At 34.9% G+C, this 15,267-nt stretch overlaps 3 protein-coding genes across 4 annotated transcripts in view; 2 read left to right on the top strand and 1 right to left on the bottom strand.

Annotated features, from left to right (window-relative positions):
• The first annotated feature begins 599 nt into the window (after window positions 1–599).
• cmklr1 (chemokine-like receptor 1) lies at window positions 600–3,578 on the top strand. The gene is made up of 2 exons (XM_073840969.1): window positions 600–648; window positions 1,521–3,578. Exon 2 carries the CDS (start codon window positions 1,540–1,542, stop codon window positions 2,587–2,589), a length of 1,050 nt encoding a protein of 349 aa, XP_073697070.1. The 5' UTR covers window positions 600–648; window positions 1,521–1,539; the 3' UTR covers window positions 2,590–3,578.
• A 496-nt stretch (window positions 3,579–4,074) lies between these two features.
• On the top strand, window positions 4,075–6,429 carry LOC141335727 (chemerin-like receptor 1). Its single transcript, XM_073841271.1, has 2 exons — window positions 4,075–4,157; window positions 4,892–6,429. Exon 2 carries the CDS (start codon window positions 4,916–4,918, stop codon window positions 5,939–5,941), a length of 1,026 nt encoding a protein of 341 aa, XP_073697372.1. The 5' UTR covers window positions 4,075–4,157; window positions 4,892–4,915; the 3' UTR covers window positions 5,942–6,429.
• A 2,640-nt stretch (window positions 6,430–9,069) lies between these two features.
• Window positions 9,070–15,267, bottom strand: part of wscd2 (WSC domain containing 2) — a 60,638-nt gene continuing 54,440 nt past the window's right edge. For both annotated transcript variants that reach the window (XM_073841094.1, XM_073841095.1), the window contains 3 exons: window positions 14,849–15,013; window positions 14,565–14,765; window positions 9,070–10,129 (listed from right to left, as the gene is read on the bottom strand). In XM_073841094.1, the coding sequence (XP_073697195.1) occupies window positions 9,777–10,129; window positions 14,565–14,765; window positions 14,849–15,013 (719 nt within the window). In that variant the 3' untranslated portion in view covers window positions 9,070–9,776. The remainder of the gene's footprint in view (window positions 10,130–14,564; window positions 14,766–14,848; window positions 15,014–15,267) is intronic.

Below are 15,267 nucleotides of genomic sequence, written 5' to 3'. Positions count from 1 at the left end.
TATTAAAAAATACAAGATGTTTCACACTGTGAAAAATCTTAGAGGACTTGGTCGGAAGCCAAAAGTGACACCTGTGCTGGCCAGGAGGATAGTGACACCAATAACTGACCATTTTCAGTCAGTGAAATATGCAAGTTTAGTTCGGTTTAGTGTCACTGTTTACGTTCAATGCAATTAATATGGCCGATTGATGACACATCTTGAAAACACTCTATTATTTTATTGAGATAAAAGTAAACATGTTGTATTAAAAGAATAGAGACATGAAAATGTACTCTATAGGAGAAATATAGTGACTAAATTCAGTCACTGACTATTTAGGGACTTTCTACATGTAATCTTACCCGGCCTCAACATTAGATGACAGCACTGAATTACATCAGATCATATAGAGGGCCAAAGCTTTGTTTCTTCAATCTATTTTCAAGAAACTAAAAGAAAAAAAAGAAGTGAAAGCAGGGGATCTTGTTGATGAGGAAAACAAAAACAGTTGTGGAAGTGTTTTGTGGAAGTAAAGCATGTGCAGTCATGCACAATATTGCTCAAGAGAAGGATAGGACACCGGTTCAGAATAAATGCAAAGTGACACAGCTGTCAGACGACAAATGACTGCTGGTGCAGTAATGCTGGAGACACCGTTAGACTAAGGTGAGAGACTACTTTGCTATTTATGACTTATGAAAATTCTCTCTTAAGAGTGTTTTATTTTTAAGAAAACCAAATCTATTATAGCTAATCTAACTTATATTTTAGTTCTAAAACAGAACATAGTGTTAAATTTAGAACTTAAAGAACTTAGAACATTAGTTTTAAAACACAAAGAAAAGAATAAAGAAATAATAGTGTTTTCAGGACGTGACATTAATCGGCCGTAGAGACGGCACTGAGCGTAAACAGTGCACCAATGAACCGAACAAAACATATTTTGCTAATTATTGCTGCTAAAAATGGTCAGTTATTGTCATGTTTTGGGCTGTACTAATTGGTCTGACCGGGAAACTCATTTGGAGTACTATAGACTGCCAAAAGTTATAACAAATCAAAATTGTGGTTTGCCAAACTGAGCCAGGATTTCCAGGGCAAGACTCTTGACAAGATCAGTGTTTGTTCATATAATTTCCAGTCAGGTAGGTTAAATATTAGGCTAATATCTTAATACTGCTCCTGTATCTTATTAACAAGTACTCTCATATTAACTTTTTATATATATATATATATATATATATATATATATATATATATATATATAAATATTGCTCCCATCCTGCTCAGTCTTTCTCTATATGATTTAGTGCTTCCACGTGTTTTTTTCCATGGTTAAGACAGCATAAATTAGCAGAACATCGTTTTTATTATTTACAACCTATTAATCCATTCTGTTGTTTACATCCAAGTATTGCCAATCTGGCCGCGCATCCGGTAACTGACCTAATCTAGGAACAGTGAATGTGATATTACTGATATTTATACTTTTACTAAAGAAATATTTAACACACTTTCTTTTTGTTATTTGCCTACAGGAACTGAACGTAAATTACAATGGATTCAGCAAATTTCGTATTTGACTATGATTACTTTGATTATGATAACGCTACCTCCTCCGATAATTTTTCTTATGAAGAAGTTCATTTCCAACCCCACACCACCACATGTTTCACTCAGGTTGTTTGCCTGTTGTTGCTGGTGATCAACGTGATCATTTGTTTGCTGGGCCTTGGAGGAAATGGTGTAGTTATCTGGATTGCAGGGTTTGGCATGAAGAAGTCAGTCAACACAACCTGGTATTTGAGTCTGGCCGTATCTGACTTCATATTCTGCGCCTGTTTGCCTTTTAACATCGCCTACAGCGTCACATCGGAATGGATCTTCGGCCTCTTCATGTGCAAGTTCACATCCTTCGTCATGTTCCTCAACATGTTCAGCAGCATCTTCCTCCTCGTCATCATCAGCGTGGATCGCTGCGTCGCCGTCATGTTTCCTGTTTGGGCACAGAATCACCGCACTATCGGAAAAGCGTCTGTGTTAATCGTACTCGCATGGATCGTCTCTGCAGCTTTGAGTATCCCGTCTATCGTGTACCGTGATGTCCAGAGTCACCTAGGCACAAGCCGATGCATTAACAATTACACGTCCAGCCAGTACGGCCATGAAGTCATTGCCATGAGCCGCTTTGTTTTTGGATTTGTCATCCCATTCATCCTCATTATTGTTTGTTATACCGCCATCATCCTCAGACTGAGAGCCACCCAGATGGCAAAGTCCAACAAGCCGTTTAAGATCATGACGGCTCTCATTCTGACCTTCTTCCTGTGCTGGCTGCCATACCACACATTTGTTCTAATCGAACTAAACCAAACCTTCCACCATGAGGTCATTATTAATGGACTAAAAATTGGCACCACTGTTGCTGCTGCGAACAGCTTCCTAAACCCTGTTTTGTACGTTTTCATGGGTAATGACTTCAGGAAGAGGTTCAGGAGCTCCATCTTATCAAAGATTGAGAATGCTATTGGAGAAGAAGGTCGAACAATCAGTCGCTACCTGTCTCGCTCCAGCTCAGTGGATGCCAGGGCATCCACTCATATCTGAAGAATAAACTGGAAGTAATATATATATATATATATTCCATAAGGGCTGTAAATTTAATGCATTTATCTAGTATGATTATTTGTAAACTAAACTCAACTAAAATAACACATGTAGGTTAAGAGTGCCTTCTGACTGTAAATTTCATGCTAAGGAATTTTTTCTACCTAAAAAAAAAAATTAAAAGTTTTGAATGGAAAAAAAGATTATTGGATTATGTTTTAAAAGTATGATTCATGTTTAAGTCAATGTGTTACTTGCATTTTCTTTGTAATTATTTGTAAATGTTAACTGGATGAAAACCTACAATGTTTAGTGAACTTTACTACAAAAGGCCGAAAAGTAAATGTTGCATTATAACCATCTATATGAAAACGTGCTCACATTTAAATGTGATCTTTTTTTTTTTTTTTTAATTGAGATTTATACATTAACTGAAAGCTGAATAAATAAACTTTTTTTGTTAGGATAGGACAATATTATACAACTATAGGAAAATATGAAATCTGAGGGTGCTAAAAAAAAAAAAAAAATCTAAAATACTGAAAAAATTAAGTTAAATTTACAAAATATCTTCATGGAACATGATCTTTACTTAATATCCTGATAATTTTGACCCATACAATGTATTTTTGGCTATTGCTACAAATATGCCCGTGCTACTTAATACTGGTTTTGTGGTCCAGGCCAGGGAGACATATATTTTTTATCCCACATTAAGGTCACAACTCGAACTCACAACTTGAAATGCCACCTTCATTGTGTTTTACTAGATGCATTGTTGCATTCAAAACTGCTAGAGTGCAGCAAAATTACACATTTAAAACTACTTCTATCTTGACTTTCACCACTGCATCATAATACAGTGCACAAGATGTGAAATATGACAGAGATGTGATGCAATAACCGAAAACATCTGAATAAAAACTAAGGTGAATGTGGAAAAAAACCTATCCTGTGTTACAACCTTTGAAGTCATCCGTTTATGATGATGGAAATTATATGGAAATAAAACAGTATTTTGACTTGTTTTTGTATTGTATTTTGCAACATTTTTTACTTGTCAAAGCCTTCATTTGGGGAATACATTTTTAATTGATTTGCTTAATTTTCAGCTATAGTAAGTAAATCAAACCATTATTATGCAAATGCAAATGTATTTTCATAACCACTTGTACTAGCCTTGTACAGATCATAATATTTCTTCTCTGCGACTAATGAAAATTTTTGTTGACTGCAGCTTCATAAACCACTAAAGCATCCTCCCACAATGGTAAAAGCAGTTTGATGCATGTTGGTCCACTCATTGCAATGGCGCTATATTCTCGGTTTTAAAACCTCAAACCAGCCCATCGCTAACTTTCAGATAAACAGAGCAACTTGAATAGAGTACTTGTTAAGTGTGGCCATCGACAGTCTCAGTTCTCAGAAATTTGTTTGCATCTTACAGAGGAACTAGGTGTTAAAAATGTTTGGCCAATAGCTCAGTCTGCACTTATCAGCAAACAACCCAGCAGCACAAGTTGATTTCTGAAGCATTGCAAAGAGCACTGCGAGGCTTACTTTGTGAGGTAAGTTATCCTTAGATATCATCAGAACCAATGCATCAAACATGATATGTGTATTTGATCATACAGCAAACATTTGTTTTCAGATCGATTTTAAAGACAGAGAGCAGCAATTAAGATGCAATTCTATGTTGCAATGAAATATTTTTCAAATTTAGTATTGCAACCACAGATACAATACAAATCGAGAAATACTACACCCTCCTCACTGAACAAACATACTTAGCAGTCATCAGTTTTACCTGAAGTTGTACTTGTACTGTGAATAACATGCTTCATGTTCTGTGGTTCTGTGTGTTTTAAACACTGCAATAGCATTTTAAGTAACAAATTAGGCAATTTGCTTCATTCAAACAGGCGTGCATGTAACCCGTCAAAGGGAATTTAAGGTCAAAAGGATTATCAGAAATGTGCAAGCAGTTTACATAAAAAATAAGGGAAGCTATGGGAGAATTCTGCTAGCATTGTGCTTTTTATTGGCATTTTTTTGACAGTTCTGCCTGTCTGATTAGACTGAATGGAAATTATTTGTTATACGCTTCATGCAGAATTAGCTATTGGTTATCTCTGGTACATATAAAATCGCATCAAACTTTTATGTTTAATATTGTGACCTGCAGTGTGCTGAAGACAAATGTTATCTATTTTATCTTTTAGTTTTATTTCTTCTATAATTTTTACAAAATATGCAAAATGACTTTAAATATATTTGGATAAATTGCTTGTTTTTGTTACAGAACTCTGCTTCTTATTCAGTTATAATGGATGTTACGGATTCAACATTTGATTATGATGATGTGTTAGAAGAAATAGTCAGTCACACAAAAAATAAATCTCATGTGGACTTACATCCTCAGCACTGCAGGGAAGCAGCATGTGTAATCACAGTGATCTTTAATGTGATCATATTCCTTCTTGGCATCACTGGAAACGGCGCGGTGATCTGGATTACTGGGTTTAAGATGAAGAAGTCAGTGAACACCACCTGGTATCTGAGTCTGGCCTTGTCTGACTTTATTTTCTGCGCTACTCTCCCTTTCACCATTGACAACATAGTAAAGAAAAGCTGGATTTTTGGACTCTTTATGTGCAAGTTCACTGCTTTTGTAATGACCCTCAATATGTACAGCAGCATTTTCATCCTAGTCATCATTAGTGTGGATCGCTGCATCACCGTCAAGTTTCCCGTCTGGGCCCAGAATCAGCGCACTGTACAGAAGGCGTCTTTAGTTGTTGTGTTGGCTTGGTTCATGTCTTCTTTGCTTAGTATTCCACCTGCCAAATTCAGAGACATTACTAATGCAACAACAGTCATATGTTATAACAATTTTGAAGGTCACCACAAAACCGTTGTGTTCATCCGCTTTACTTTTGGGTTTTTGATTCCATTCCTGACCATTTTCACCTGTTACTCCATCCTCATCGGTAAACTTAGAGCAAACCAAATGTCCAAATCTACCAAACCCTACAAGATCATGACATTACTGATTGTAACTTTTTTCATCTGTTGGTTGCCATTTCAAATAGTTTCTGTTTTAGAGGTGGACAGACACGGGCACGAGTACGACCATGTCTTTCACACAGCCCTACAAGTATCTGCTACTCTCGCCTGCGCTAATAGCTTTCTAAACCCGTTCCTCTATGCATTCATGGCCAAGGACTTAAAGAAGAAATGCTACTCCTTTCTTTCGAAGATTGAGAGCGCAATTGATGAGGAGACCCGAAGTGCTTTCAGGGCAACTTCAATCACCAATACTATGGATAACAGACTTTCCACTTCTGTCTGAAATCACAAGTCACGGACTAAAGATATTTCTTTTTTTTTCTCTCTTAAGTGTGATTGGAGAAAGCTGTATTATAGAAACGACTTAGCATTAACAAGGAGTGCAATTTAGTTTGAGTTTTGAAATGTACAAGTATATTTAAAGTAAGTTAAAAACAAAACAAAACAAAACAAAAAAGAAAGAAAGAAAAATGCAGCTGAAAAGTCATTAATAAATTAATGTAAATAGAGGTTCAACAAAAGCTACATTACATTTACAAGACATTGTATATTAAAATGCCATTTTGTTGAATGATTTTGCAGAATTATATGACAGCTATTAAATATTTACTGTTTTTATCTTACCATTTGTGTTACATATGTAGTATTACCATTAGGTTACTAATTAACATATAAATAAATATAAGTAGTGGGTTGAATGTATTGTATGTATTAAACATTATTTGGGCAAGATCTATTTGTTGTCACACATGTATAAATATCAAATAAAAATCTTGTTCTAACCATTCTTTTTTAAGTGTTGGTAATTCTCTTAATTTTTAATATGCCTATAAATTAAATCCATACACAATACATTCAGAAAGCTGATATGGCTAAACATTACACTGTAAAAAAAATTAGTTTGCCTTAAAATTTGAAGTTTAGTCAACTCAAATAAGTTTAGTCAACTTGAAATGTGAAAAGTGATAACTTGAGTGTAACTTGAGTTGACTGAACAAAAAAATTTGGTTTGTTAAACTTAAAAGTTGGGTAAGTTACCCAGCTGCCTTACATTTTAAGTTTAATCAACTCCAATATATAAGTTGTCACTTAGTACAACTTAACATTTCAAGTTGACTAAACTTTTTTTGAGTTGATTAAACTTTACATTTTAACACAGCCGTGTAACAAATTATTTTAAATTGACTCAACAATTGTTTTTTACAGTGATGTGATACTTCCTATCTTTCAATACTTCCTGCTTATAAGCATTACAAAAATATATTTGCATTATCTGGTAATTTATGCTTTATTTCATATTCATAGATTTATAAAGTTGATTTGCAATTTTCCTTTTTAACTTCATTTAACTTCCTTAGTCAGATCCAGGGCTGCAGACTGCAACTCAAATGGGCACAATGTGACAATGTAAAAAAAAACTAATCCAATAGTTTCAAATCAAATCACCTTGGCATCCATATGTTGTTTCTGTGGCATTTTGAGACATGACCAGTCAAAAATGACAACAAAACAGTCTTCAATTCACTTTTTAGTTAGTGGTTTAAATCAGACTGCTAAGACATTTAGTTGCAGTCTGCAGCCCTTCACCTTTGACCATTTAATGTACAGCAACAGCGGTTCATTTTTTAACCGCTAAGGTTACAACAAATTGACTAGTGTTTTGAAATAAATCCTACCACATATGACTTGTAGTCTCAGTCCATATGAACTTATCAGCAGTAACATTATCAGAAAGCACAATCTATTTAGCTCTGAGCACTGGCCGCTCGAGTGCTGCTCATATTATATGTCCCCTGTGAAAACAACAGACAAGTAGATGACAGATTTGTAAAACTTGAGACTTTTTGAATACATGTCTTTTGAATATCTATGTTTTGATGCAGTGTTTCAGAAAGTATTTGTTCGTGAGAAAGACGCTGCAGCCTGGACTTTTTTCTTTACGCTATTTCCTGAAACATAAAATCTATTAAATATAGGAAGTTGCAAAACAACCAGCATTAAATAAAGTTGAAAGAGAGATTCAAAAGTGAAGTGCACAATTTTTGCAGCATTAGCAACCAACAACATTCCACGTTTTTGTTTGGTTCCCAGACATACAAATTTGCCTATCCAAACTAAATAAAAAAATAAATGTATTTAAATATATGTTAAAAAAAGTTTAATATATATATATATATATATATATATATAGTATAACTATGCAACCACACACATAAATAATGTTGGGCCTTTAATTTGGGGCTTTACAATTTATTGATCAGGACATCTGATGCATCATCCAAAACAAGTGCAAAACTTTTCCTCATATTCACAAAGTTCTCTCATCTTAAAATTATAATAGAAATCTCGTTGCAGTCATTTAATTTCTTTTGCATTGCTGGCAATTACTCTCTGATTTCCGTGATTATTTGGTAGAAATTCCTCACATTCACTCCATACAAAATACATTCAGAAAGACACTTCAGTTTTGTTCCTTTTTGAAATGAAAAGCATGTAATGCTCAAATTTAAAAGCCTTTTCAAAAAATATAGGTGACGCTTTGTCTTTTAAAGTCATTCTCCTTGTGAGCATTACAAAAATATATATGTGTTTTTACATCTATTTTAATGTTATTTGTTAGGTCTCTAGCTGACAAGCAAAAATTTACCTGCAAGGTGCTTTTTGTCTCTTTTGCGCATTGCTTCACACTTGCTTTCACCCCTTCAAGATTATTATATAATAAAGCTGATTTGCTGTTTTAAATAAAAAAACTCCTGCAATTAAACACTAAAACCAAAAAATAACAATTCTGAACATTTCTACAGGGAACAAGTTTATAAATGCATCCAAAACTTGACATCTAATGATATTTTGGGAGGAATTACTTGATTTTGTACGGAGGTTTTTAATGCAACTCACACAGTATGCAGTCCAGTGCAACTAGTTTCATAGTCTAACCTGGGACATAAATTGATGAAGGTCTTTTTTTTTTTAATAAAGTGATCCAAAAATGATTAATCCTCATGTGCCTTAAAATGTGAAGTTCAATCAACTCAAGCAAGTTTAGTCAACTTGAAATGTGAAAAGTGATAATTTAGATATTTGAGTTGACTTAGCAAAAAAAATTGGTTTGTTAAACTTAAAAGCTGGATAAGTTACCCAGCTGCCTTAAAAGTTTTTAAGAAGAAAGTTTTTTTTTTAAATAAAGTGATCCAAAAACGATTAATCTTCATGTGATGCCAAGTATTGATACACAACTCTGTGCCTCTGTGTCAAAAACATAACTGACAAAATTATTAATTTGGGGGAAACTACACTATCCCTTTAACAGATTAAAATAATTGTGATTGAGAAAATGGGTAAAGGATCAGTCAATGTCATTTTAAGCAATTTACAAGAAGCCCCCATTTCTTTTACTTCATGAACACAAGATGTTTAAAATGTTTCTTTTTTTGATCATCCACTGCAAATACATCTTAAAACAACCGTGAGAAAAAAGTTAAATGACTTAACTTGATGAAACAATCGCAACATAGAATTGCTCTTAACACAAAACAGAAACAGAATTGCTTTCATCCAAATCGATTGCTCAATAAGGCCTGCCAATCACTGAAGGCAAGTATCAGACAACGTTTCCCATGCATTTTTCTAATACGCTTGGTATAGCTGGAGGATTTTTGTTGTCCATATAACTATTTCACTGATCAGTTTTAAAAAGCATGATAACATCTGAAAGGAATTTCCTGAAAACAGTAAGTGACAGAGCCAAATTTAATGCAACAAAGATGCCATTTATCTAAACAGCTGTCCCAGATGGCAATAGACACTTTCATAAAAAGGCAGAACAGTCATTTCCTGTAATGACTGAACTGGATTTGTAGTTACCACACACTTACATTGGCCTAAGGAAGATGGATCCATGGTGATTAAACTCGAAGCCAAATTGTTGCACAAGCCCCTGTCTTATTATGTAGTGTAGATTATTAATGAAAGGGCAAACAGTTTTTCAGCAGTTCATTTGTGCAATACATCCCATTCTTAAAACTAAACAAGAAGAAGGATGATAACCAATTTCATATTCTAGGGAAAAATGGGTATAGCTAAGAACAAAAGTATTGTGAAAAAAACAAGCATGAGTATCATCTGGGTTTGTACTCCTCAGGTACACCAGCCAGGTTTCTCTTTCTGAGTGCCGTGTCCACAGTTTTAATAAGCCCGTCGATGGTGGCACGCATCTCTGGCGTATAAGGGTCGTATTCAAGCTTCCTCAGCCCAGAGCGTTTGAAGTTCCCATCTTTTTGTCCTTCCACACACAGCAGGCGGTCCTCTGAGACTTCTAGGCCCAGAAAGATGACCATGCCTTTTAACTGAGAGAAAAGGTCCCGTTTTAAATCCTCAAAGTGCACCACTTGAACTTTCTTCCCGTATTTCAGCCAGTCTAGTGTGTGGGATGCCCACCACGGAGCGTAGTTCTTCACAAACTCTGGCCACTCTGATTGAGAGAGAATGAAAGAGTTGAACTTCTTGAACATCTTGCAGTAACACGGCGCCTAATAGTGCATTAGAAACATTGACATGTGACAGCACTACACAAATGTACCAGACATAACTTGCTGTTTTTGTGAAGGCCAAGAATAGGGGAGCTGCCAACGTACATTTTTAAGTCATACTCTGAATTGAGGACCTTGTTCTTATTCAAATAATGGCTTTGTGCTGATTCTCATCAGTGGAGAGAAGGAAAACAGTACATTAGCTAATAAAGTGCTAATGTCTTTTTTTCACAAACTGAATGAAATCATCATAATCATGATGATAGAGGATGTAAATAGAATGAAAGACACAGGGAAGAAGAAAAAATGCTTATTTTTTTGAGATGCTTCCGCATTTTGGTATGTGTGACGCATCAGAAAGAATGAATAAGCTTGTTGGCACAACAACAAGTGAAACAATAACTGAGGAACATAAAATGTTAAATGTTAAATTGTGTTAAAAACACACAGAGGCAATTTCATAAAACTGTTAAAAAAAATGAAACAAAAACAGAAAGATGTTCAAACCAAGACACCCAAAATGTCACAAGCATCTGCTTTGCCGTGGGAAAAAAATTTGGTAAAGAAGCAGAACAGATTGCTTAAAAGGGGACTTCATTAGGGTAAAGACAACTTTGCACAATTTACTTACTGACTAGTGCCTACTACCAGAGTTCACAAACAAAAAGTGCAACATCCTTATGTTAACTGCAAGTAAAATATGTTTTGGTTTCATGGTTATAACATCACCAAAAACCTGTATTTGGTGCCCAATAACATATTATTCTATCTGTTTATTTGTATTAGTCTTTAAAAGAGGTTTTCATGAAAAAAAAGTTAAAAGGGAAAAGAAAACCACGTTAAAGACAGTCATGGCTTTTTATGTCTGATAAGCACACACTCTAGCCCGCAGTACAGCGGACTAATGACAACATCCGGAACAAAACAGAAGTTCTATTAAACATCTAGCCTGATTATACAAATTAGCCTGTTAGCTTACCAAACTGACCTAAGATACAGATAATGCCAGTAAATATTAATAAGCTCAGTGAAGACATCATATAAATGTCAAACCAGAGTGTGTATATGGAGGAGGAGCTAGAAAAAAATGTAGAAAGCAGCAGTAGAAAAGAAAGTTAAAGGAACAGACAAAAATGAAAATTTGCTTAAAATGTACTCACCCCTTAGGTCACTCAAGATATTGATGAGTTTGTATTTTTATCAGAAGATATTTGCAGAAGTTTAGAGTAACATCACTTGCTTACCAATAGATCCTCTGCAGGAAGTGGGTGCTGATAAGAACATCACAATAATCCGCAAGTAATCTACATGACTCTGGTGAAGTGAAAAACTTGTGTGTTTGTAATAAATACATTATAAAGACATTATAAAGATATTTTAAACTCAAGCATCGTTTACAAGCTAAAACAGTTAAAATTTTTAAATAGGTCTACTATTATTAATTAGGGGCTTTCACACTGGAGATACATTTTTATAGTTCCTAGAACTATTTACGGAAGTACCCACTTTTTGGCATGTTCGCACCGCAAAAAACTAGGAACATATTTAGTTCTAGTAACTAAGTTTGGGGAAACTAAATTATCTCCTACTTCCCAGCAGATCCGATCTGAAACAGTACAATGGACCATTTTCACAAGACTGTGATGACATGTTTTAAAGGTCATTAGCATCATAAATCCTCGAAAGTTTTTAGATTTAGATTTTCAACAAAGATGTATGTGCATTTATGACACTATACTTTGTACTATATCACCTTTGCATCAAATTACAAAAAAAAGTAGGGCTAATGCTATTGTCTCTCAAAATTGTTTTCCTTTTTTTTGAAAGTCATGAAAACACTATTGTGGAGTTTTTCTTTTGCTATCTAAGCAAATGGGAATGCAAAAAATATATTTGCTAGAAATCGACCGATTTATCAGTTGACCGAATATTTTCACAATATTTAAGCATTTTATCAGATATCGGTTTTGTAATATTGATTCAACAAGATATACTTGTTTAAAACACCCTAAATTATATTAAACATTTATTATATAACCAATATTTTAATTGGTTGGTCTAATACACATCTAAATAAATATTCCTAATATAACTGGAAATTAATTATTTATTAGGCCTATCTCCATGAGCGATTGCAGTTCGAGTATAGTTCTGTGTAAATGCATAACGTTACATAAACAGCGCTTTGTCAGCAGGCTTTTTGTAATCTAGACTGACAAACACGTTGTTAAGAATTCTGATATACCAGTTTTGAAATGCAATAAAATATGTTTTGTTTGGTATATTCCAATATTCCAGATATTATTATACTATTATAATATTATACTGCTTATAAACCTACTAAAACTGTAGTTTAAAAACATTTCTGCAAAGTTGACTCCCCTGTCCTTTATTTATTTTGTCCATTTAAAAAGGACATTCTATATTTATTTAGCTTATTGTTAATTTTAGTGTTGCTAATGCTTTTTATAAATAAAATGTTTATTTTGTTGTTTTATTTTGTATGCAAGGAGAGAGTGATTGTTATAAATAAAATGGTTTGTTCAGTTTAGTGGTGATGTAATCATTGTGTCAAAAACAGTAAATAAATATCAGTTCTGCTTATCGGTTATCGGGCACATACATGGAAGTAATTGGTATCGGTTATATATATATATATATATATATATAAAAAAAAAAAAAACGATATCGGTCGATCACTAATATTTGTGGTACTCTACCATTCACTGCTCTCGAAGTTAACCCAACTAGGATGACTCCTGCTGCTCAGAAACCCGGAAATGGGAAAAAAGGTCCATAGATTAGTGATATGTCGTTCATTAGCGGTTTGTTCAATTTGAACAAATCTTTAATATGACTCAGGAACATTGAGTCGCCTCAGAAAGGGATTTGGAGGGATTTATTTTGTGTTGACTGTGCATGCGCAACATCCTACTGGTTCTTCTTTCAAGTTTTTGGGTTCGGGTTTGAGTTGTTTGTTCATTCCGTGACAGCCCCACAGACACTATGCAGTCTGTACCAGAAGGAAAAATTATTAGTTCACCTCTCAAATTTGCGTGTTTGAGTCGCTCGTCCTTTAGTCATGTGACGTGACAGCAGTATTGGATACAGAAATTAGTTAATAATTCCCAACCTTCCTTACAAACACATTTACAGTTATGTGATGCTATTCAAATTGTCTCAAATTGTAGCTTTTTTTATTTCTTACAGTGTGTGAATTTTCTGTCATGATAGTTAACACTCAATGCGGTTATAAAGAGGCTTGAAACTTTATCTGTATGATAAGGAAAAATTACTTTGATATAGCAAACATACCTACATATAATAACTGCATACAGTTAATATAATATATTAATATATAATGTTTGTTATAAGATACTGAGGCGATAAACGGGCATGTGATAAAAGAACGAATAACTCAAACCTGAAGACTCAAGAGATGAACTAATCATTTCTGTTTCTGTAATATTTATTATATTTAGTAATAATATTATGTTTTGCTGAAGTGAACGTAACGACTTGAAAAAAGATTTGGTGGTCATTTAACATTTCATCTCCAGCAGCTCCAGTCACGGCGTGCTTTATTCACCAGTTGTTGATGTTTGTAAATGCCGTGCATAAAGACTGTCGACTGCTTCAGTTCCTGCGGCTGGTGCAAATGCAACCAGGAAAATGGCCAGAGGGAGAAATTGGTTTTCTAGAAACCACCCTGCTGGCTAGTTCCTACTGTAGAACTATGTGGTGCAAAAGCCCCTATTATAAGGTCTTATTGTTTTAATATATTACTTATTATCATTATTATGCATTATCATGAATTACTGAAGAGTATTTTGGCCAGACTCAATGAAGTTCAAATTGCCTTAATTATTGATTTTGTTTCTTACAAGCACACAGCTTTTTACATCAAAAGATTTAATAGTTGTATAGGACATAATCATTATTATCCATTTTCATAAATTACTGATGGGTATATTGGCCAGAAGTGATCATTTAAAGCTCAAATGCCTTAGTGATAAGATTTGTTTCTTACAAACACACAGCTTTTTACATCACAAGACATAAATAGTTAGATTGGAGTCAAGTGGATGTCTTGTGGATTATTGTGATGCTCTTATCATCTGTTTAAATTCTCATTCTGACGGCACCCATTCACTACAAAGGATCCATTGGTGAGCAAATGACGCAATGCTACATTTCAGCAAATATGTTCTCATGAAGAAACTGCATCTCGGATGGCCTGAGGGTGAGTACATTTTCAGCAAGCGTTAATTTCTGGCTCTTTAACAGAGACAATTTACATGCAAATTAGTACTGCTGTTAGTCTTGGGCACCAAATAGAGCGATCACTCAGCTTTAGAACAAGCTCTCATCTCTTACCTTTCCCCCTCCAATGAGCTTGAGAGGCAAATCCAATATGGCCACCATACTTTCGGTTAAATTCAGCCATGAGGGCTTTATAAGGGTTCCGGATCATGAGGATGCTGCCGTCAAAGGCCTCAATCTCCTTCTTGCCGCTCTCATGGGTCTTGATACATATGGTTCTACCACTGCGCCAGTGATCTCTCTCTCCTTTGAAACCTGAGAGATCAAACAGAGAAATAGGCCATCAGCAAGCAAGAGACAAGAAGATGGCTTTATGGAGAATAAAAAGTAAAGTTAACCTTTGTTGTACAGTGAGCCATCAAAATAGTAGCTCCCAGTGTAGTAACCTGTAGCCAACTCAATAAGGTGACGGGCCCAAGTATTCCCTGCTCCTGGGAAACTAGCTAGTGCCGCTAGGTGCTTGGAACGAGTAGGTAAAAAGCGTCGGTCCATACAACGATTATCTGTAAAGATAAAGGAGAACGAGTCTCAAACCAAAAGTAAGTTCCATCCTGACAACTCTTGGAAGGAATGGTATGGTAATGTACATGACAATGTTAATGTATTTGGTCTTGGCGGAATAGATCTGCTACGCTGCTGCTGCGGCAGAGCAAGTACCAAGACTTTATAACTGCCAATACATCCACAACATGCTGCTGTGAGCATGTAAGAAATACTGCTGCTGCATCTACACAGGTGGAGCTGGGGAAGGTAGAGG

Source organism: Garra rufa, chromosome 5 (assembly GCF_049309525.1).
Source record: "Garra rufa chromosome 5, GarRuf1.0, whole genome shotgun sequence".
In the NCBI taxonomy this organism is placed as follows: domain Eukaryota; kingdom Metazoa; phylum Chordata; class Actinopteri; order Cypriniformes; family Cyprinidae; genus Garra; species Garra rufa.
Note: the sequence above shows the minus strand (reverse complement) of the source record. Positions and strands in the feature narration are given on the sequence as shown.